Source organism: Vanellus vanellus (genome assembly GCF_965231255.1).
Source record: "Vanellus vanellus genome assembly, chromosome: 6".
In the NCBI taxonomy this organism is placed as follows: Eukaryota; Metazoa; Chordata; class Aves; order Charadriiformes; family Charadriidae; genus Vanellus; species Vanellus vanellus.
This window is the reverse complement of record NC_138911.1, coordinates 42163026-42184677: the sequence shown is the minus strand read 5'-3', so window position 1 is coordinate 42184677 and position 21652 is coordinate 42163026. Positions and strand designations below refer to the sequence as shown.

Below are 21652 nucleotides of genomic sequence, written 5' to 3'. Positions count from 1 at the left end.
GATAATCAACCGAGTAATGAAATACTCTGATTACATCATGGTGGGTGGTACTATCCTGCTTAACATCTCTAGAGCCCTTGGCATGACATCATGTCATGTATCTATATATACTAAAAGATTTCATTTGAGAGATTTATGCACATTCGAAATACATAAGCAACACTGCTACGGTATTTCTGTTCATATATATCTATGAAAGTCTTAGCCACAGATATAAAACACGTATGTTTGAAAACAAATCTGTCTGAAATTAGATTTTCAAATCCATAGTTATGCATTTAAATAAATGCCATAATTGTCCACAGAAATAAGAAGCATCCAGCATTTCTTATGGAAAACATGGATCTATTGCTGTGAAGTTCTGCGGGTCTATCAACACTCCTTCATAATCACTAGCTTTGAAGTTTGCTGAAAGAACAAACAGAATCAGCCCATTTTTTTTTCCCCGTTAGCAGAAGACCACAAATCATTAAAAAACCCCAAACAATATGGATGTCATAAGAAAACTTAAAATTGCATTCAAATGGACATGCTCAGGAACCTGAAAAAAAAAAACACCAACTTTACCTACATTGACACAACCTTCTCACTAATCCTTGAGATTGGAAAAGCAAAAGTTAAGGAATGGCTAATTTGGAAGACTGTAATTTTTCTGCTGGTGTTTTATTGCATGCTTGTATAAAAAATATTTGTTTAGATGTATTTGCAAAATTCCCTTCGAGGTGAGCATTTAATAAATTGTCCATCACCTTAAGACTGCTGTTGCCCTAGGCACCCTGATGTACTTGTGGAAGAGGAAAACCTTTTTACCTCTAGAGCTCAACAATTACTTGCGTTCCTTTCTTATCCTTTGGTCAAAGATCACTTGCAGAGTAAAGTGACCTGTAATGATGACTCAGGTGAGGGTTTATTTAGAAACGATAGCTATGAACAGAAGAAAATCACATGGTTCTACTAGGTTTGTTTGCTAATTTGATAGCCCTCTTTCCTAAATGGTCCCACTGCTTTTGGGGAATGGAACAAAACATATGACTTCCACGAAGTCAGTTGCAAAGCTGAACGCTGGCCTTCAGTTGAAGGAGCTTATCCAGTTGAATATAGCATTGCGACTACAACTCTTTTCCCTCCTTCCCATAAATCTTCAGGCTTAGTCTTAAGATGTGGCCTAGATTAATGCAAATCTCATAGTGTATATGTCTTTTTCCACATATCTATTCACCACAAACTTGCACATTTTCTCATGTATGCTGAAGTCATATCGGTAAACGTGACCTCAAACAGGCTATTCTTGACTCACAGGCGCAGAGAAATACGCTATTAAACTGATGGTCACGCAACACATTAATTAATTTAACTGATGTAGGGAGTGAAATTCAGAGTGAAGCTTCTCGTGACAAAACTCAACTTTACAGTGAAGTAGAACGAAAGAATACTGCTGCTTTTCCAATTGCGGTGCGATCAGCCCTCTAAAACTCTCTTTTGCGAAAAGTCTAAGGAATAAATATTACTGTAAAGATTCAGTAAAATCAACATGAATGAACACGTAGTAGAGAAATGAAGGTGAAAATATGAATATATGATTACATACGTACATGCATTGCATTATGCTCTCTATAAGATAAATATTTTATCCTACCCTAAAGAGGAGTCTCTCTATGAAAACGATCATTTTTTTTATTACCTTAAAATATTGCAGTTGTTTCTCAGCATTCATTGTTCCTTCATTTTCTTGTCTCAGACAGGAATTGAAGATGAAAAGCTCTGTATCTCTCAGCCACCCTTTCAGCTCTTTGATCCTGACCTCCAGCTGCCTTACCAGGCTGCCGCTTTCAGGCGAGAGCAGGTCACGTGGACCTAACCCACTGTGCCCTACCATTGTGTCTTGGATCTTCTCTCCTAGGGTTTTCTAATGCATCAGATAAAGAAAACATAGATTAGTCTCATGTACCAAAACATATACAGGTTAATGTGCAACAAGAAGCATCTGTTAGATGACTAGAGACGTGGGGGTTTTTCATAATTACTATTAATATCAATCAATTTCATTCCTTGCTTCCTTGTTTCAATCAATTTCACTTTTTGTATCCTTGTTTCTCGCTTATGCTGTTCTCTCTGGGTCACTGACTTTGTCGGAAGCATGATAAATCAATGTTTATTAGGAGCAACTATGGACAGAGGAGACAAAATGGTACATAACTTTTTAAAGTAGTTACTCCACAGAATTTGACCGTGACTTCAGACGTTTATGACCATAAGACTTACTGGTTTCTAGGCAGCAACAAAAAATATGACAAGCGCAGAGTTCGCTAAACTCTTATCCACGGTACCGTCTATGTTTTTGGGGAAACACTGAAATATTTTTTGAGGTATGAACCGTCAGGTCACCGTTTCCAAACTCGTAGCCCTGAGGTTGTAGACAGGAGCGGTTAGGTCACAAAACAGCTGATTTGCTTTTAAAGGTGGATGAACTCATTCAGAGGCCAATAAACTAGAAATTGCAAAGCCTCAATGTTCCTGAACATCGGGCTAATTATTTAGGCAACTAAATTCGGATTTAAGTTCTCCATGTTAAGCATCCACTTTAAAAATAATGGGCCAGAATAAACATTCACCTCTGATCGTTAATGAAACTAATTTACTACTGCTTTTCAAAGTAGTATTTCTAATAAAGGAACCACTGAATAACATTTTGATAGTGGACGCTGCGAGCATAATGAATATTCTGAAGAGGCTCGGGACAGAAAGTTGTTACCTTCCCTTTCAGTATTTTGAAAGGCAATCCTTTAACCTCACAAGGGAGATCCGCTGTTGCCGGCTTCTTCTATGCCAGGCAGTATTTTATCTGACCTATAAGAGGCTGTCGGTCTGACACTTAGTATAAGCACTAGATCTGTGTTACCGATTGTAGAATATTGAATATACACTGACAACCACATCCAATAACCTTTTAAACTGATAATTAGCAGCGGTTAATTGTCGTAACAGGAAGACACAGTTTTAGGTGACCCAGTCTGGCTGGCTGGCTGGCAAAAATAGACGCCTTAGAAAGTTACCGGAACGTAATTTATAACAAGGAAGTTAGCTTCCAAAAATGGGCTTTAAAACACAAATAAAATGAGATCAACAGACATTAATCTACTCCGTGGCATTCTGTAAATAACGTCTTTAGGAGATCATAACTGAAAAACATGCCTTCTTGGCAACACCCTTCTATTTTCCTGGTGCAAATATTGATAATTTGAAGACCCTCAGTGGAATCCAGCGCTAGCTATTGTTTTTATGCTGTAACAAAAGTAGCAGCAGGAGGTGAAATCAATGCCCTTGGAGGGTAGGGTCACAAAAAAGAATTTATTGCCACTTTTTTGTTCTGGAACAGTTTGCAATCATAAATTCTTCATAAACAGAATACTTCAGAGAATGGTCCGTCTTCATAAATATACGACAGAGGACATCAATTTCATTTAATTCACAATTTGTGTCAGCACAGCAGATGCCAATGCCTGCCTTGATAGGGTTGTTTAATATGCAATTGAGACAGAGTAATATTCAGCACAGGGGACAAAATTTCACAGATTAAACTGTACGCACCACTGACATTTCATTCTAATGTATTTCCATTCCACACTGTTCACCTTAGATGAAAGTAATATTAAAAACCATATCCCTCTATTTTACCATTGTTAGAAGTTAAAATCCTTGTCTTTAATTTTTTTCATGCCAATTAAAACGTAATCATGCCAATTAAAACAGTATGCCTAGTGTCGCTAGTTTCTGCAGAGGTTTTTATTAAATTAAACAAAACTCTATCAAACTCTGCTTATTATTCATGAAATTGCATTTAGCAGAAAAACTGTAATAGTTATATTTTATTTTTCTGTAAATGCTGAAATTAATGGCAAAACTTAAGCCAGAGGTATGTTTCGGTTTTAACATACCGAGAAGGGAGGGCTTCCGTTTTTTTTTTTTTAAGAAAGAGTTTTTCTAGATTTTTAGAATTCTGACCAGTTACTTCACCCATAGTTTTATATCCTACCAGCTCTAAACAGTGCCGCTGAATTAACCCGACTAAATACACTGGAAGTCATAAAAGTAAGGCTTACAACTGCGAGTATTCAAAAAAAGACAAGTTGCCACGATCGGATGTAAAAGAATAGGTTAGTAACTCCCATTTTTATCAGTAAATTTATTAATACGCAAATCCTTTCCAAATGCTGGGGGTGATGCTGCAGATTAAAACTAAACCCGAATAAGCTCGCTAGTCGTAAGGCAACTTCCAACATTTTCTGACAATTTGCACATTTAGAGAATCCGGCGCTTCGAAACTACCGTGCTGAACTAAAAAAGCCCCACCCTCTGTAAAAGGGCTATTGCGTTCCCAAAGAAGCTGAAGTGACACAAGTCACTATTTAAAATGCAGCTGGCAGGCTGCATGTATAGCTTCCTCGAAATATATTAGAAATGTTTTTTAAACTAAGATAATAGCATGCAAAATTATGCAATGCAACTGTATTGCTAATATCACACATCTATAATTAATCATTTAAAGTAATTTATAAATTTATCTTACCCTTGATTTGAAGTGAAGGCAATTAAGGAGAGAAGTGGATGGAAAAATATATAGTTTGACCTCTCTCTCTCTCTCAGCTGTTTTACAACAATAGGACAATGGTGTCTCCTGCACGGTGCCATCACTGGTCTCTGGGTAACAGAATCACTATATTGCTTTTTTTGCCAGATTCTTGTATCTGACTCTTTGGCTGAGACCCAGCCCATCATAGCGTGAAATGAATTACATGAAACTTTTTGGGCTTTTGTCAAAAGTGAGCTGAATACAGCAGCAGGAAACATACCCCGGCTGTATTCGTAGCTTCAGGTATTCAGATTTGTACTGAATCTGCATAGTTGTTTTTGAGCCATCAGTGTGCCCTGAAATATGCAGTGACAACCCCACTTTTCATCTTAAGGGTATAGTAAATAGTTAAACAGTAGATGTCTCTAACATGTACCTTCAGAATAAATTCTATTAACATTCACTCAAGCATGACAGTCAGTGTATATCAGATATACTGCATTATAGTTGACTTGGTGCATACCCGTAATACATGGCATATTTTACTTACATTTTTTATGTATTAAAGAACTAAAATTATTAAAGTCAGACAGGAGACAAGCACGGAATAAAAAAAAAATCAACAGAAGAGGAAAATACTATGGAGTTTTTATAATAGCATGAGTAGCTTGTTTGAAATGTATGTGGTGAATTGAAAGAGAGAGATATATTTGTGCCTCAAATTAGAAATCAGACAGACAGCGTACTTCAACACACAAAAATGTACACATAACCCACAAACAGTAATAAAAATGCAAATACCCCAAGCAGTTCCCATTTTTCATTAATTGAATCCACTTTTTCAAGGAGATCATTTGGTAGTAAAACACCACTTTTCTTCAGAGCTTCAACCTTACTAAGCAGTTCCATCTTTTTCGGGTGCCGGATTGACATTTCTACATTGTATCTCTAAAATGAAAAGAAATAGATAGTATTAGCTACTGTGAAGAGTTTCCTCTATAAAATATTAAACTTTAATTCTATGTGCCCAGTTACGATCACGCTCACTATGCCATTTTTTAAAATATTAATTTTTTTTAAGCACACAACCTTCTCATTACCTATCGGAAGAGATTTAGGTACCAAGCACGCAGGCTTCTGGGTGACGCACCTATGCAGGCAGTTAGCAATCGATTACATATAGTAACATTCACTCACTCACAATATTCACTTGTACAGTAATATTCACTAACACTCTCTCATCTGAAGCTTGATCTGCCTTTGTCTCATTCAAGTCAGTGGCATCTTATTTTGCAAATACGCTACTTCAGCAACTAACACTGAGGCTCTCCATTGGGAAAAAAAAAAAAAAAACAACAACAACAAAAAAAAACAAACAACAAAGAAAGAATTTCATAATTATGTTTCCTGTACAGTTTATTTCTTCTCTCTCTCGTTGCGGATTCTGTCTCATATACAGGCCTGAAATGCTATTATAAGTGAAAACATGAGAGTTTCACTTTCAAAAAACAATTAGCCATAACTCCCTTACAACACAATACCAGTAACTTGATTTTTATTGCATCAACCAACAGAAGCAGTGAAATGGCACACAAACGAGAACAGCCACAATGCTTATACAGTCCAACAGTTTCTTCAAGCTGAAGCTACCTTTTATTTCCTGCACCGTTATTTATTGGTTGTTTTTTTTTTTTTAAAAAAAAGGGACGGAGAAAACAGGAATAAAAACAGAAGCTTCCTTCAAAATTCCTTTAATGTGACTTTCTAAGTATTTTAGCTGTATATTACTTATATACCCAATAAAACTGTGTTCTAATCTAGAGACGCTTTGGCAAATAAATCTCTTTAAAACCTGTATTCTCTGAAAACCTGAATTCAGTATGAAAAATAATAGTTACTACGGTGATTAATTATGTTTTAGTAGCCGGTACACTAAATAACAAAAATAAAATTTAACACACAGGCATCCACTCATATACGTACCCTACATATAGTTAAGCCAATTCCCTCTGATGTAGAAAACATTCATAGAAATAGAACTTCTGATACAGCCCAAAATGCACCTTTTACCGAAAGAGGAGGTTTCAGCACATATTCTTACAAAGGTGTTTACAAGACTTACATAAATTATGCATAGCTATTAGCAAATTGCATCCTAAACATTAAGCTTTCTTTGCTTTATATTCAGCCAAGAAAACCGCTATAGCAGCTCATACTGGAAACGTCAATAAGTGGGCTAAGTATAAAAAATTAAACTCGCATAAGGGATGTTTAAAACATGCGCGCCTTTGCCAGATCCAAGAACACGCTCTGTAGGAAAACAAAGCAGAAATACAATTGGAGGCAGCTTAAAGAAAATAATAAAGGTGTGAAATCACTGTTTCAGCTAACAGGTCCTCAGCATTTCCATGCATATGTTTGCATATTGTTAGTTTCATATTTTAATCTCTCATTTACACAACACATGCACATCATTTGTATTATGTAAACTTCAGCAAATATTAGTCATTTGTGGATCATAGAGCAAATGTTTTAAATGAGGTGATTTAAACCATTTCTCATTATTAATGAACACTGATCAGGTGTCTGCGTATCCAAAATTACATGAATATGCATAGTAAAAACCACGGAATTGTTTATAAAGACCTTGCCTTTTGATACTCGGCGCACTGCGGCTAAGGTTTGAGGAAAGTACGAGAGCAGGTGTCAACGGGGTTTGGCACTGGGAACTGGATCCGCCAAGAGGCAACACCATTTTATTGGACTAAAATGCTCAACAAGTATGCTTCTTGGTCCTGCATTATTGCCTTTTCAGCTAGAACGGGTACTGGAGGAGATTACAATCTTCTTTATGTAATCTGATTTCTATTTAAAGATGATATAGCTGAAAAGGATTTGCATAATTATTTCCATAAGTACATGTAATATCAAGGGGAATCCAGAGTCCAATTTGCCAGGCACTGAAATCGAGTTCGTGCGACTCCCTTTCTTTTGTCAAGTGAATTAATAGACTGAGGGAGTCCTCTAGCTGTGCGACACTGGTGCAGGCACAGCTACTTAACACTCATCACCTGTGCTGGGCTGGCAGTGGCTGCTGCCTGGACTGGGGCTGGAGATGTTCCTGCACAGCTCAGGACTGACGAAGAAATAAAACACACTGCGTGTTTCGCAACTACCGTCCTCTTGTTAACACCGAAACAGAAGACGTTTCGTTTAATTTGGGGCTAGCTAGAAGAATGCAGGGCAGCGTAACCCAAATAGTGTGACAGATGTTGTAAAAGGTTATTACATTAAAAAAATAAATAAGCTAGATTTGATGTACGTGCTCCGTCTTTGTCACCGTGTAACCTACTGGATAAACAAGCGTGATGAAAGGGCTGATTGATAGAAAAGGCATTATACTGCAACTGTAAAAGATGAAAGAATTCAGTTCGTCATTAGATGTATTGGTATGTGGCTGAGAGTCAGTATTGTTTCGCTCACGGATATTTAATGTGCAGTGTGTATTTTAAGTTAAGGGAAAAGCTTAATGTACAGGAGGTACAGTTTGAGAACCGATAGCACGAGATGCTATTGCTAATGCTATTTTTTAATCCATTAAACACCTACACTCTAAGCAGTTGCACGGAAAAATTAGCTCCCAGCTCTATCAGTGCTGCACAACCCTAGTCTGGTAGGACTACTTAATCCTGCGGTGAGAAGATAATTTAATCTTCAGATTCATTCATTCCTCAGCTTTAAGTGAGCAAAGGCTGCTCCATTGTGACAGTCTGTGGATGCTATGATATAGATTACTGTTTAATAGCCAAAAATGAGATTAAGAAAGTTAAAGTCGCAGGTTTCTCGCAACAGCCACAATAATAAATAAATGAGTAATTTTTAATTTCCCACAACAGCTGTCATATAAAAAAAAAACCTGGGGGAAAAAACCCAAACGACAACATACCGGAAAAACTGCAAAATATTTACAGCATGATTAGCTGTGTGCATGCATGGCTGGTTTTGTGTTCCTGAAGCCACTCAAAAGAAATCCAAAACATTGTTATGTAAGTTAAAGAATTTTGGCTTTTTATTCCTTCTCACTCAATACGATCAATATTTCTCAAAGAACAAATAGTGGAATTTAAAAAAAGGCAGTAGCGTTTATCCGTGAGTAAGTCGGGCAAAAAAATTTAAACCACGAGAAGTTGAATTCCAAAACAAAGCAAGTTAAAACCTTACTTCTCCTGATAAAAATATTCTAAGAAATCCGGGCAGGCTTGATTGAGACACATGTTTGGACACTTTATACTAAACTGTGCCTTTTTTTTTTTCTTTTTTTTTCCCCTTTTTTTTTTTTTTCCTCCCTTTAAAAAATTATATAAAACATTTTTTGTGTGAAAAATCACACCCGAAAATTCAGCCCAAATGGAGACTGGAACAATGCCTTGTAACAGTGTTAATTGTCACCATGGAAACCAGAAGAATAAGCCATTTTGAAACTGGTATAGAAGGCACACATTGAGCAACTCAAGCATTTTTCAGCCTCCCTCAGTGTTAAGGAACAAGATGCCTAGTCACTGAGAGGTCAGAGAAAGAAATCATCATGAAAGGTTCGTAGATGCGCACTGTCTGGTAAACAATAAAAAAATCTGTACACAGTTAACAACTGGGTAAGACTGCGCACTGCATCTTTCAGAAAGAGAAACACCACAAAAAGATGATGGGGACCGGGGTGCGGATTCCACCCCTCCAGCAAAACTTTCGAGCAATATTATGCGAACCTTGCCCCTAAAGCTCCCTGGGAATTCTGTTGTTGTAATAAAACTTCAGAAGAGGAAAGAAAAAAAAAAAAAAAAAAAAAGCCTGCACGATGGAATTCAAAATAATGCTCTAAAAGCACACAGAGAGATTAAGACATCCATTGTGGGACTTTTGTATGGTGCTTCTGTTGGTTATAGTGAAAAGAGACCAGACATACTGAACACACAGTGGAGCTATGGCTACGAAGTACAGAAGAATTAAGCCACTGAACTTTCTCCATTATTGGAATAAGGGTGTGCTATTTGTAGATGTCCTGCGTTCCATCTTTCACACACTAACAAAGTATCTTCAGTCAAACGGCGCTGTACGATGCACAAGGGAGATCAGGACTGAGTGACCTGCAATTTTAGTTCCACCTGGATCGGATCTTTACATTTTAAAAACTTGCCTTTCGGGGCGTTTCGACCGCTGTGGACACAAATGCATAAACACACATGCTCCGCGTCTGTATGTGCACGCGTAGCCCGTGGTGGCACACATTTGCAAAGCGTCCTGCGTGCATAAAATTGAGTAAAGGATATTCCGCCAGCCAATTCAGCAAAAATGTAATAAAAATCTCTCTCTAAACGTGTAGCGATGATGCACGTACAGCAATATTTGTCCATCTTCTCTTCACACGCATTCTCGCTTTGCTTTCTGGATAATGTTTGCACTCTTCATGCTAGGCTTCATGGTGGCCCCTTAGGAAGCCCATGCCTAATGCCATTCAGTGATGAACAAAGAGTCTTTTTATTCCAAAGTCCGGGGTCCAAAGCTCAGCTGTATACAAGCAAAGTGAAGGAATCTGCTAGAGGCCAGCCTACCCTTCACAATAGCTCTTAACGCTTCTACCTTTTTGGTACTATCAGTGTGAAACATTTTAGAAAGCGTCCGGAAGCCTGGTTATATTTCTTACGCTGTCGATAGCGCTAGAACCTCCGGACAACATTCAAGATCTGGGCCGAGCGATCTGTCTAGATAAATAGCAGTTGCTGTTTCTTGCAAACTTCATGTATTTCACTGTTAGCAATTTATGGCAAATAATTGCACAGGGAAATTATAAAGACTCCTACAATTGTCCTTGTAAATTAATAATAGGCTTTCTTGATTGGGATAAATTTGCTGCTGAGCCTTTGGAAAAATTAAAAAGTGCAATGTCATTTAAAATTGCCAGAACTCACACAGCAAATTACATCTGAGGTTAAGAATCAGTTTTTCCTCTTCCAGTTTATTCCATTTGCATGATCTGGAAATCATATTACATTGGCTATGTATTGTTAATTGGACATAGATTGCATTATCTTTAATATAAATCAAACTACAAATATTAAAATGAATTGCAAATTCTCTAATAGAAGATCATAAAACAATCTTTTTTAAGTATCTCCCATTAATAATTTAATTCCAATTATATCACTCCGGAAACTCAAGAAGGAGAGCGCTAACTTATTTCCATTTGCTTTTTTCCCCTACAAATAAGCACAATAGTACAATAGGTAGTTGCGTGAGAGTGCATGTGCCTATGGGTGCGTGCCTGCGAAACAAAACAAATCTTAGCACTTTGGTCTTCGAGCCCTGCAGACACCTTGCTTTTTTCTTTCAGAAAGTAGCAAATGCGGACTACGCCTCTGCTACGCACTCCTTTCTGCGGCAGCCAGAGAAATAAACACACTGAAGGAAATATTAAGGAACTTCATGAACTAAATTTTGCCTGCGTTAAAAAATTATGCAGTCGGCGCCCATTGTTCTGCCTTTTGTTTTTTTTTTTAAGGAAGGTGATCCCAACCCTTTAAATTTTACTGTAAACGTAATATCTTTTTGAAGACTTTGTATGCCCTTTAATGAATTTATATTAAATATTTAATACTGTTTAGGGCATATCCACCACTACCAAAAACAGTTATATTCCCAGCAGTCCCACTGTTTCAGGCAGAGGGCTTGATTGATCCTCCTAGCCTGAATTGAGTAGAATGAAAAGAAGCAGTTGGAAAATAGCTGCAATCATTTAATGCAGATGACCTCTGACAGGCTCACAGCTCTTCTATCTGAACAGAAATTTGCATGGGGTCTCTGTGCAGAGGAACAATGTAACCTAAATGGTAGACAATCTTTATTCTAATGAAGTGGGTGTCAAGGTCAATGTAAAACTGCAATGATAAATGGTGCACCACTAGGCAAGAGAAGTTGCATAGGCATTGTAGTGCTTTCACATTAATTGAAGGCTGAAATGCACTGAGTGAAAGCACAAGACTCTCTTTTCACCATAATGTGTTAATGCACAAATGTTTAAATGTTTTATTCAAGCCCCTAGCCTGTTGGCACAAATCTTATTGCAAACAAAAATACAATAGTTGGCCAATAACCAGAAAAATAGAACTTTTTATTAGCTCGCTTCATTTCTTGAAGCCCTAACAACTTCCACAATCTACTCCGAGTACCAAAAGAATAACAAGTCTCCAGACACCTAATGTAATTCCCATGATCCTTTTTCTATTTAGGATATCTGTCTTTAATTAGTTCCAAACAAGCAAGCCTTTAGACAACTCTTCATTAGATACCATTCCCAATGAACAAACTGCGAGAAGAAAAGTCACGCTTCAATATTATTATTTCCTAGATTCCGAGTTTTCTTTTAGTATATAGTTAACATCTCCAGGTGCCTTTTGTTCTCCGTAAGAATTAGACCAGTAAAACCGGGTTTTGTGATGCAAAGAGTTGTGTGCCTAGAGTGGGGACTAAACTACAATCTGTTATTGTGGCTTTGTCAAAACTGCAATACAACTATAATTATAGTACTTCATCAGTCGATCAAGCAGTTTGTAGAAGGCAGCACATTTTGTCTTATAAAAATGAGGAGGACAGTAAGCTGCTTTTTAAAATCCTGAGCTGCTTAAGCTTGTTAAGGGTATATTGTTTGCTAATACACTCATTAGCAGCCAAGCATTTGAACTTCATCAATTAAACGGGAAACGGTGTGGCACCATTCGTTTCACAAAACGCTAAAACGCAGATAGCAGTCTACAGCTAAGAAGTTCAGAAAATTTATTTTCACCTGCAAGCCGCATTATTCACCGCGAACCGGGTTTTGTGCAGCGACAGACGCATACACACGGGGGGGTGTGTCTGTGCGTGAATGTAGGTGGCGAAAGCTCTGCCTATAGTTGTGAAGCTGATTATATATACATCTGCGTACACACCCGCTTCAGATTTCCCAGGTCCCATAAGGATTGCTGCTAAAGCACGGCGTCATTTCTTGACACCGATGAACACTTACTCAGCTGAGTAATTCCAAGGATGGCAGAAGTTTATTCCTGTGAACAAGTACCAGCTCTCCCGGATAACTAACGGGTTCGCAATATGGACGATAAATTTTGAATATTTATCAGCCTTTATAGGTTTAGGCTCTTCTGTGCAAATAGATGTTAACAATACGATTACAGTTATTAGACAAGGAGCTATAGCTTGTTACTAATTAAGAGGATCTGCAGTACTTTCAGTTTCTGGGAGGCTGTGAGTGGCACGTACTCTGCAACGCCATTTCTATTTTACAACTCGCCTGTGCGAGGGAATTTTCCGTACGGAAATCAGTCTTCAGGATATTGCAATTCAGAGAATAAACCGTAGTGGGGGTGGGGGGGTGGGGGGGAGGGAAGTATAGTGTAAAGGGGGGAAAGAAAACCCCACCCCACCCCACGTTACTGATGAAACTGTTTAAAAAACTGTACAGCTTCATCTGTGTGTGATTTGTCAGGTCTGAAGCTTTGACGTGCCCAAGGGGCAGACCCCAGCGGGGAGTAGGCTGCAGAGCTAAATAGCTGTGAAAGAAGTCTTAATGTAGGATGGAATTCAAACTAACCTTGACATGACCTCGGGAAAAATATGCAAAAAGTAAAATGAATGCACTCTGCAAGATACATCCTAATTTTGTGGCCGAGCTGGTTAGTTTCACAAACATAACCGGGACTTTAAAAGCAAAATAAAATGCGAGGAAAAAGGGGAAACTTCGGAATTCACAGTAAAAACTTAAGCGGGCATGGCGTGTTGCTGTGGAGGCATATGAACCATTTGGAAACAATCCAAATAAAAACCAACACTGAACAATATTGTTGTCAGCCTGTCTATTCAGGAAAATTGTTTTTTTAGGTTGAATATAAATGACACAAAGCCAAGATTACATCACTGCATTACAAAGTCTGTTGTGGCTTTTAGCCGAACAAGCCCCATGGATCTACTGGCTGATGGCAGTAATTCAGTAAGAAGTTTTAAGGACTTCTCTTTTTTTTTTTTTTTTTTAAGCTTCATTACTCTAAACGTAGAGGAATTTTGTTTCAACACTGATTATTTAAATTTTTTTAATCCACATCCCTGAGTTTGTTCTGCAAGCTTACTACTCGATACAAACAATAAAAATTTGAGTGGCTATATTAAGTCTTGATTTGGCTTTATTACGCATTTTGCCTGTCTCGCTCAGTGTTCAGTTAAGCAGGAAGACATCCACCTTAATATAGCAGCCAAGAACTGGCTAATTCACTAGATATATGGAAATTTTAATTGAGTGTCAACTTGTGTTGAAATTCAATCCCATTACCTTCGGAATGCAATTTTGTAGCAATACCAGTTATTTACTACACTATTAACCAGATTTTAAATATCATTAGATTGCTAAGAACATATAGCCGAAATGCAGCCGTTTGAATTCGTATAGCGAGGGTAAGCCAGTACCAGGTGCGTGAGATTCGGCTAGATCTACGAACCGCCACCCGTCTACAAATAAAGACAATCCCGGCAGGCGGCGGTAGAACGTGGTCCCACGATACAGGTTATAGCGCAGTTCAGGTAAGGCCACAGAGTGGCCGTACTTCACGTTCTAACAAGCTATCGATCTCGTAAACTATGTGTTTTACTGGGATCTTTGGCTGACGTACGACGGAATTTCTGAGCTTCGTCTTGCATCGCGCTCGCGACAGCGCTGTTAGAGCTGTGAGGGTTTTTTCGCACCTTGCACCAGAGGTGCGACTTTTGGCACAGACTAATACAGATGCAACCAACAGACATGCCTAAAATATCAAATGTGGATTTAGCTTAATTTACATGTATTTAGTTGCCTGGAGAATAATAAACAAATAATAATAATAATAATTAAAATATAACAAATAAATAAAACATAATAAATAAATAAATAGAAAATGGTGCTCTTTAGGAATTAACAGCTCCTGTACTTTTGGGTTTCTGCTCAGGTATATCTATTGAGGAGAAAAACACAGAGTAAGGGAGATTCCAAAATACTGGTGTAGACTGCAGTTAGCCCATTACTGAGCAGAAGATGTGTCTGATGGCAGGGAAACTGTTTGGCCTGCAAACAAAAAGGTGGAGTTGCAGGTCCATCCTTGGCTGGCTGTTCTGAAATGCTGACCCTACGCGTACCCAATCTCATACGGCTACATATTTACATGTCCTTTTTTACAAAACAGAATACAACAATGTAAGATTATGGAGATTTTTTTGAAAAAGATAATCAAATAAAGTAATTTATAACCTGTTATCCTCCCTTATGCTAAGCTGCGCCTGCTTCTACAGTATGCATGAAACATAAAATTGGAACTCCTCTACACAAAGATTTAATTCCAAAAGCACTGACTATTGTCAGGCTGTGTGTTACAGGCATCGTTCTATTTTGAAATGGCTGTTCCTGCGCATTTATCTTTCACAGACTGGCTCTTCTGAAGTCCTTACTCCATTGTTACTCAGACAGAATGCTAATGGTGGTCAGTAATAGCCTCCCGCGAGTGAAGTCTGACTGAAAATCGACAAATAAATTATCCTCTCTTCTAGCAATACCTACTGGGATATGTCTGAGCGTAGAATATCTCTGGATCCTTCTTCTTCTTACCTATTTGCTATACTGTTTCATGGGAGAAGAGGTTCCCCACTGCAAAAAAAAAGCCAAATGGATAGCTAAGTTCCTCAGACCAACAGAGGCAGAACTCAAAGTCTCCACCAAAGGACAGGAGAATCCACAAAGATCAGTACACCCGCCATTTAAGGCTTGTGCAATCCACATTACTAGACCTTGTCAAGTGAGAAAAAAGAAAACAGAATCCCTGGCCTGTCGCGATAGCCCTGCAACCTCTGCAGGCTGGTGAGCGACCTCAAGTCAAGACCAGACAGACTCTGCGGCTAGCTTGCTCAGTCTCAAAACTCACAACACGGGGGTCTGAGTTTCCGTGACCTGTAGTATCTAAGGTAACAATGAGATCTTTAAAGTATTAGGACTTTTTTCTGCACAACAGAACTTACACCTGTTTGAGGGCCCATCTGGGTGCTGATCAGAAAGGTTGTTGACAGCAGATTTCTCAATTTGCCCCAGCGTTACAACGAAAAATGTCATTTTTATTTTAAATGCGCATCCTGTACTGTATTAAGTAAAGTGAAAGCTAACAGTTTTTATAATGTGCTATTTGATTTGTTCCTTATACTTTCCCTTGAGTTATGTCACAGCAGGTCCACTAGGAGTGCTAAAACATCTCCGCTGACTATCGAAAACACTGGCAATCACCGTAATTCCTCTTAGAGCAATACCATTGCAACGTTCCGCATCAAAACTATTGTTAAAACATGTTGAAAAGAAAGTTACATAGTTAACTACTTATTATCATCTCCAGAAAGACGTATCCTGAGCCCTTCAAGAGACATAGCAGATGATAACTATTCACTTTTCCAGTAGACATTAATGTTATTAAAACAAAAGGAGAAATTTAGCAGCCCAACAGCATTATCTGTGTTAACAGTAGTCTAGTCTCAATTTATACCAAAACTTACAAATTCTTAAGAACTCAGTATTTCATTTTTAATATTATTCTAGGAAAAAACATAGTACTTTTAAAATAAAAGAAAAAACACTCTCAAGTTGAAAAGTTATTTTTATGATCAACTACAAACCGCTTTCAAGAGCAAATTTATAATGGAACTGCTGACACAGCCTAAACTATGCCTGTGTGAATGCTGCAGAAACAGCTATTTCGGAAAACATTTTTAGCATTAGGAGAAGTCCAACTTTGTTTAAACCTGAACTTATTTTTTTACAATAGCGAGTAATGTTAACAGCATGCTGAAAATGTTAAGGCTAAGTGTACAGTGTCAAAATAGATTGAATCTCTCTGAAAACTGGAAATTCAAGCTTTTTAAACATAATCCAGATGTTTGGCTTTTAATCACATTTCAAGAAAGAGGAAACTTATGCAATACAAAATTCATACATGCATATTTCATTAGTGCCTTTCCTATCGCTGAATTAAAAATTTCTAACATATGTTTTCCTCAAACAGATAATGTTTTAAATTAGAAGAGCTGGCAAGAAGCTGTACACCTCACAAATGTCATTGAATTATTTTAACATGGAAGAAAATATTTCCGTTTTTACGGTATGAACAGCTTTGATAGCAAATGCTACAGCAGTGATCATTTTTTGCCTTATCGATAGGAAGTTCAATAGTCCCTCAAAGAAACTAAGCGTATAAAGGTGACTGAACTGTGAGAACTAACAACTAGCCTTCCCCAGAATATCTGAGACTGATAACGCCCTGACGGACCTATGGGTATTTAACACAGATGCTTTCTCTCTTCCTCGCCGGCGACCGAAACAGCATAATGCTATGCCCAGGCAGCTTCTTCAGCCAAAGCCAGACTACCTTGAAGGTGGAAAAACTTCTTCCCAGATGTATTTAAATTCTAGAACACTTAACACCACCACTAGATTTGCTGAATGATATTTAAAGGACTATATCAGTGGGGCCATAGTTTCTAAAAGTTAACATACATGAGAAATGATATGATTTTTTTTTCAACCCCCGGAGTCTTAGAAAACTAGACTCCGAGTTCACTTCTAAAAATGGACTTTCTGAATGTAATAATATTTTAAATAATTTAAGACAGAAAAAACCTAAGCAATAAAAATCAGAGGAACTATCACACGTGTAACGGGAAAAGAAAAGGAAAAAAGGCCAAAAAATCCTGCTTCTGGCCACCTACACATGGCATTGGGCTTGCTCTGAGAGCCTTGTAACTTCCGAGGAGCATATGAAGTGTGATCATGAACCACCAGGAACAGAAATATGCACTCTGTTATTCTGCGATGTGATGTGATGGGGCGAGCTGTTACTATGAACTTCAGTTCTGTCCAGAAATGTTGGAAAAAAAACAATCCAGGACATGCTGAAAGCCAGTCTCGCTGTACCTCCAACAGCTGCTGTGCCTCGGAGAGATACTTAGCCGCTTTCCAAATGGCCACCAGCAAAAGTATGCCTAATGCAGCCTTTTACCGGCAGGCTCAAGCTTGCCGTTCCTACGCTCCAAATAGTTGCAGACTTGCAACAGTCCTGGGAAGGGGAGAAATATTATTCTCAATTTAAAATGGGGAACCGAGATACAGACGGACGCCGTGTCTGGCGTTAGCGAAGATCTCTGATGTGGGAACACAGGTCTTCTGTGACCCGCTCCAGCATTCCGTCCAACAGAATATATTGTCTGAGCTCAGAACTACTTAACATCGCTTGTTTCACACGAGACTGAAAAAAAAAGAATTATTGTACTTATGATACAATTTAGTCATCGTAGGAAATACCTCAGCTCTAAAGCCAATAAATCTTTATTTGTACAAGACACTTAGGAAACAACGCCATATAGTTCCCTTTAAAAGAATACGTGAATGCAGTGAAACGGAACTCATTTTGTCTACTGAACTACTAGTGAGATAGAAACAAAAGAAACTTTTCCTCTGTTTCTTTCTATTTCCCTGATTCCAGGTGTCTGTTTCCAAGGATTTATGCTGCTGCTAAATGTGAACTCTGTTATTTGCTGGCATGATGAAAGCTGAAAGCTTCTTCTCATCTCTAATGGCATTCTGCCAAAATATTCTCTGACAAAACTTGGGCTGATTCACAGATCAGAAGTTCAAGAAATTGTCATAATCTAACCTCACCACTTGTATAAAACGTGCCATAGTCTTACCTTCTCTTCCTATATTAAGCTCTCTACTTTCTGGCTTAGAGAAAATCTTTTGATATTGCATCCAGCCCTGATTTAAAGATGCAGATGACGGAAAATTCATAGCATTCCTTGGTAAGATGATAAATAACTAGCTTCCTTCACTGTTGGAAACTGTTTCTAGTTGGAATTTGTTTAATTTTAACGTCCAGCTGTTTTATCTTCTTATACCTTTGCCAATAGCTTGAAAGTCTGTGAAAGCATGACGTTACTACAAGAATCAAACATGAAACCAAATGACTTGCACTGATCTCGGGTTAACTCTGTTTGGTGTTTCTGGGATTACAAGCTATAGAACCAAAACATAGAGAAGCAGAACAATTTTTGCAGAGGCTGGTGAACTCAAAATACACGCACTTTGGACGTCCTTAAGGCTTGATTCTTCCTAGGGCTGTCAGAAAGCCAATTTCCAATAACTTGGCCCCGATATAAATGAAAAATAATGGGTTTGGATTTACGTTGTGCTTATGGACAATATTGCCTGTACTCGCATTTTGGCTTTTATTTATTAGGCTCTCCTTGTTCACTTAAAGATTTTTTTTTCTGCTTTTATTCATGCTGGAAAGGAGGATGGGGAGCAGGAGAAAAAGACCATAGTAGCAGAAGAAGTGGGTATCGATGAGAATTTCACCCACAAGGAGAGTTATTTCCTAGTGCACACCACCGACTGCTCTAGATGCACTTTGGAAATTGTAAAGGTGAACATGAAATGATCTTGACAGACCAGGGAATCTGCCCCTTTGTGTTTAGGATTTTGTAATGAGCATCTCTGAAACCGGTACATAGCAAAACTGTATATTAATCCAACCTGTCTTTCAGCAATTAAAAAAGGAATATTTCTGTAAAGATACTGCAGTGAAACTGTAAAAGAGGATTTTAGAAAAAAGCCCCACAAGTTCGTGTTGATTTATGTTGCCTCACTGAAATGCCATTCTCTGTGCTCTAAGCAGACCGATACACTTGTGACTACAGCATTGATACTCAGATCTATATAACACTTGCAATGCCAGTGCATTTAGAGACTGGGAAATTATTGCTATTTTAATGTCTGAATTCTACATAAAAAAGATGAAAAAGGCACATCTTGAAAACTGGTAAAGATATGCATATATCTGAGAAGGAAATAAATGCTTCAAAGGACCGCGGCAGCAGGAAATATCAGGACACAAAGCCAGTAGTGAAGTAATACGAAGCAAATTTGAGGTATTTTGATTCTACTTCAGCAAGAGTGAACACGAGGAAGGACATGAACTTTTGTCTTTCTGGCATTCTCTCAAGACGTTCTGGTCCTGCTTTGCGGAGAGCCTATCATGGTAACCACGCGTGCCATGATAGCTGTCTGGCTGTTCAAACACGAATTGGAAAGTTCTGTGCCCATTAGGAAAAGATATATGCTTAAAGTAATGAGCATTGATGTCTTCAACTTTAACTGTTGTCTGCCTGGCTGACGAATGTTTGTTATACTGTGCTGTATATGTAGGGAATTCAGTAATTCCAAATGAAGATGGAAAAATGTAAGAAAAAAACGGAGGAAAGGATGAGGGGCAAAGAACAAGATCCCATCGCTTATTCTGTGTTTTTCAGATTTTTAATGAATACATTTTATTAAGAATATCAGGAAAAATAAGTGACTGATTTTTACGGTGACAGAAGTTTCATGAATGGTATCTGCACTTCAATGAAATAAAGAAAGGGGTTTCACTTAGTTTAAACGGCTGTACTACCTAGCTTAACAATTATTTTATAATTAGTGACAATTCTAAAATTTAAAAAAGTATACTTTGTTGAATGCTCCCTGTTCCTAACATTACTAGGTTAGTTTTTTCAAATCTACATCTGAGGGAACTATATTAGGTCATTTTGTTAGCTATTATGCTAGAGGTATAATACGTCGTTATAGAACTGAAGTTTAAAGAAATTAAAGTAATGAATACATATTTTAGAACAGGCCATAGAGCTTTTGTACATTAAGCGACTATACTAGCACTACATTAACCCTATTAAAGGTAATTTTTCCAGCTCATTGGTGATTGGCATTTGGTACTGATGTTTGAAGAATTGCCATTGAATTGATTTTATTCTTTGCCTCTTCAATAAAGTGTGGAAGAAATGGCAGAGGCAGAAGTTAACTGTCCTTTGGAAAAGCCATTAAGCACTCAAGAAAAAGGTTTGGATATTTAAACCATCCAAAAATCTTTAAGGACGTTATGTATGTTTTTAATTTTGCAACATTTCGTAGGTCTGAAAAAGTCCCACTAGTACGACTACATTTACGTTTGATTGGTACAACAAAAAAGACCAAGTGAAGATTACAAATGCCACATTTGCACTCACGGAATAATGCCATCTAACAAGAGACACTTTAATAAATATTATTGTACACCCTTCTCAAGACATGAGTTAGGGCATACGCTAACAACGCAGTGTAGTAGGCCACCTGGTGGTCAAATCTGCTAATTATCCATTTTAAACGAATGCAAAATTAGAGGACCATACAAAGGAAAGATAATCATGAAAGAAATGCATAAACCCCATCAACTAAAGCCTATTGAAACCAATGTAAGTATATATAAAAGAGAGCAATTTGTTACCTTATCTTAGGTTTTCTGGGCGTGGTCACTGCTTGAGGCAGGATACCAAGGTTGGTTGAGTAATGTCTCCTTGTGTTAAAAACGAACAGGAGCCAAGTTCCTAGGCTTTTCCATGCCACTTCATAAACAAGGTTCCATAACAGGTCACTCTATCACACTATAGCCCTCAGCTTCCTAGGCAAGACTAGGGTCTGGATCAAAAAAAAACCATAACTGTTTTCCAGGAGCTTCCCTGGGAAGCTCGAACACAGGGTAGACAAAAACACGTTGGCCAGCACCACTAGTTAAAAGGATGTAGGAACTAAGACTACTATGCCCACAGACGTGGGTCCAAATATCTTACAGCCACGCAAAGCAATGACAACAGGCATCAGTGCAAGCTATTGGTGATGCTGTGCGTTCAGAAAAAGAAGTGAATATGAATTGTAAGGTCACTGCTGACTAGTGACAAGTAACTGAGACGCCTGAAGAGATGAGTTCAGGTCAAAACTTCAGAAAGATCCTCAACTGTTGGATGACCTGACAATGAGGGATCAGAACATGGGAGAGTGCTTTGAGATTTATCCAATCAGAATCTGCTGGTGTTGAAATCTGTAGCACTAGGGTAGCAAATTCTGCCCTGGCAGATGAAGTCAGCAAGCTAAAAGATATAGCTACAAAAGGAATT

The 21652-nt window shown here is 38.1% G+C and overlaps 1 protein-coding gene across 1 annotated transcript in view; it reads right to left on the bottom strand.

Moving 5' to 3' along the window:
• AKAP6 (A-kinase anchoring protein 6) overlaps positions 1-21652 on the bottom strand; it is a gene marked incomplete at its 5' end in the record, with an annotated part of 237330 nt that overhangs the window by 45862 nt on the left and 169816 nt on the right. The window contains 2 exons of the mRNA XM_082484839.1: positions 1682-1906; positions 5372-5518. Coding sequence (XP_082340965.1) covers positions 1682-1906; positions 5372-5518 — 372 coding nt within the window. The remainder of the gene's footprint in view (positions 1-1681; positions 1907-5371; positions 5519-21652) is intronic.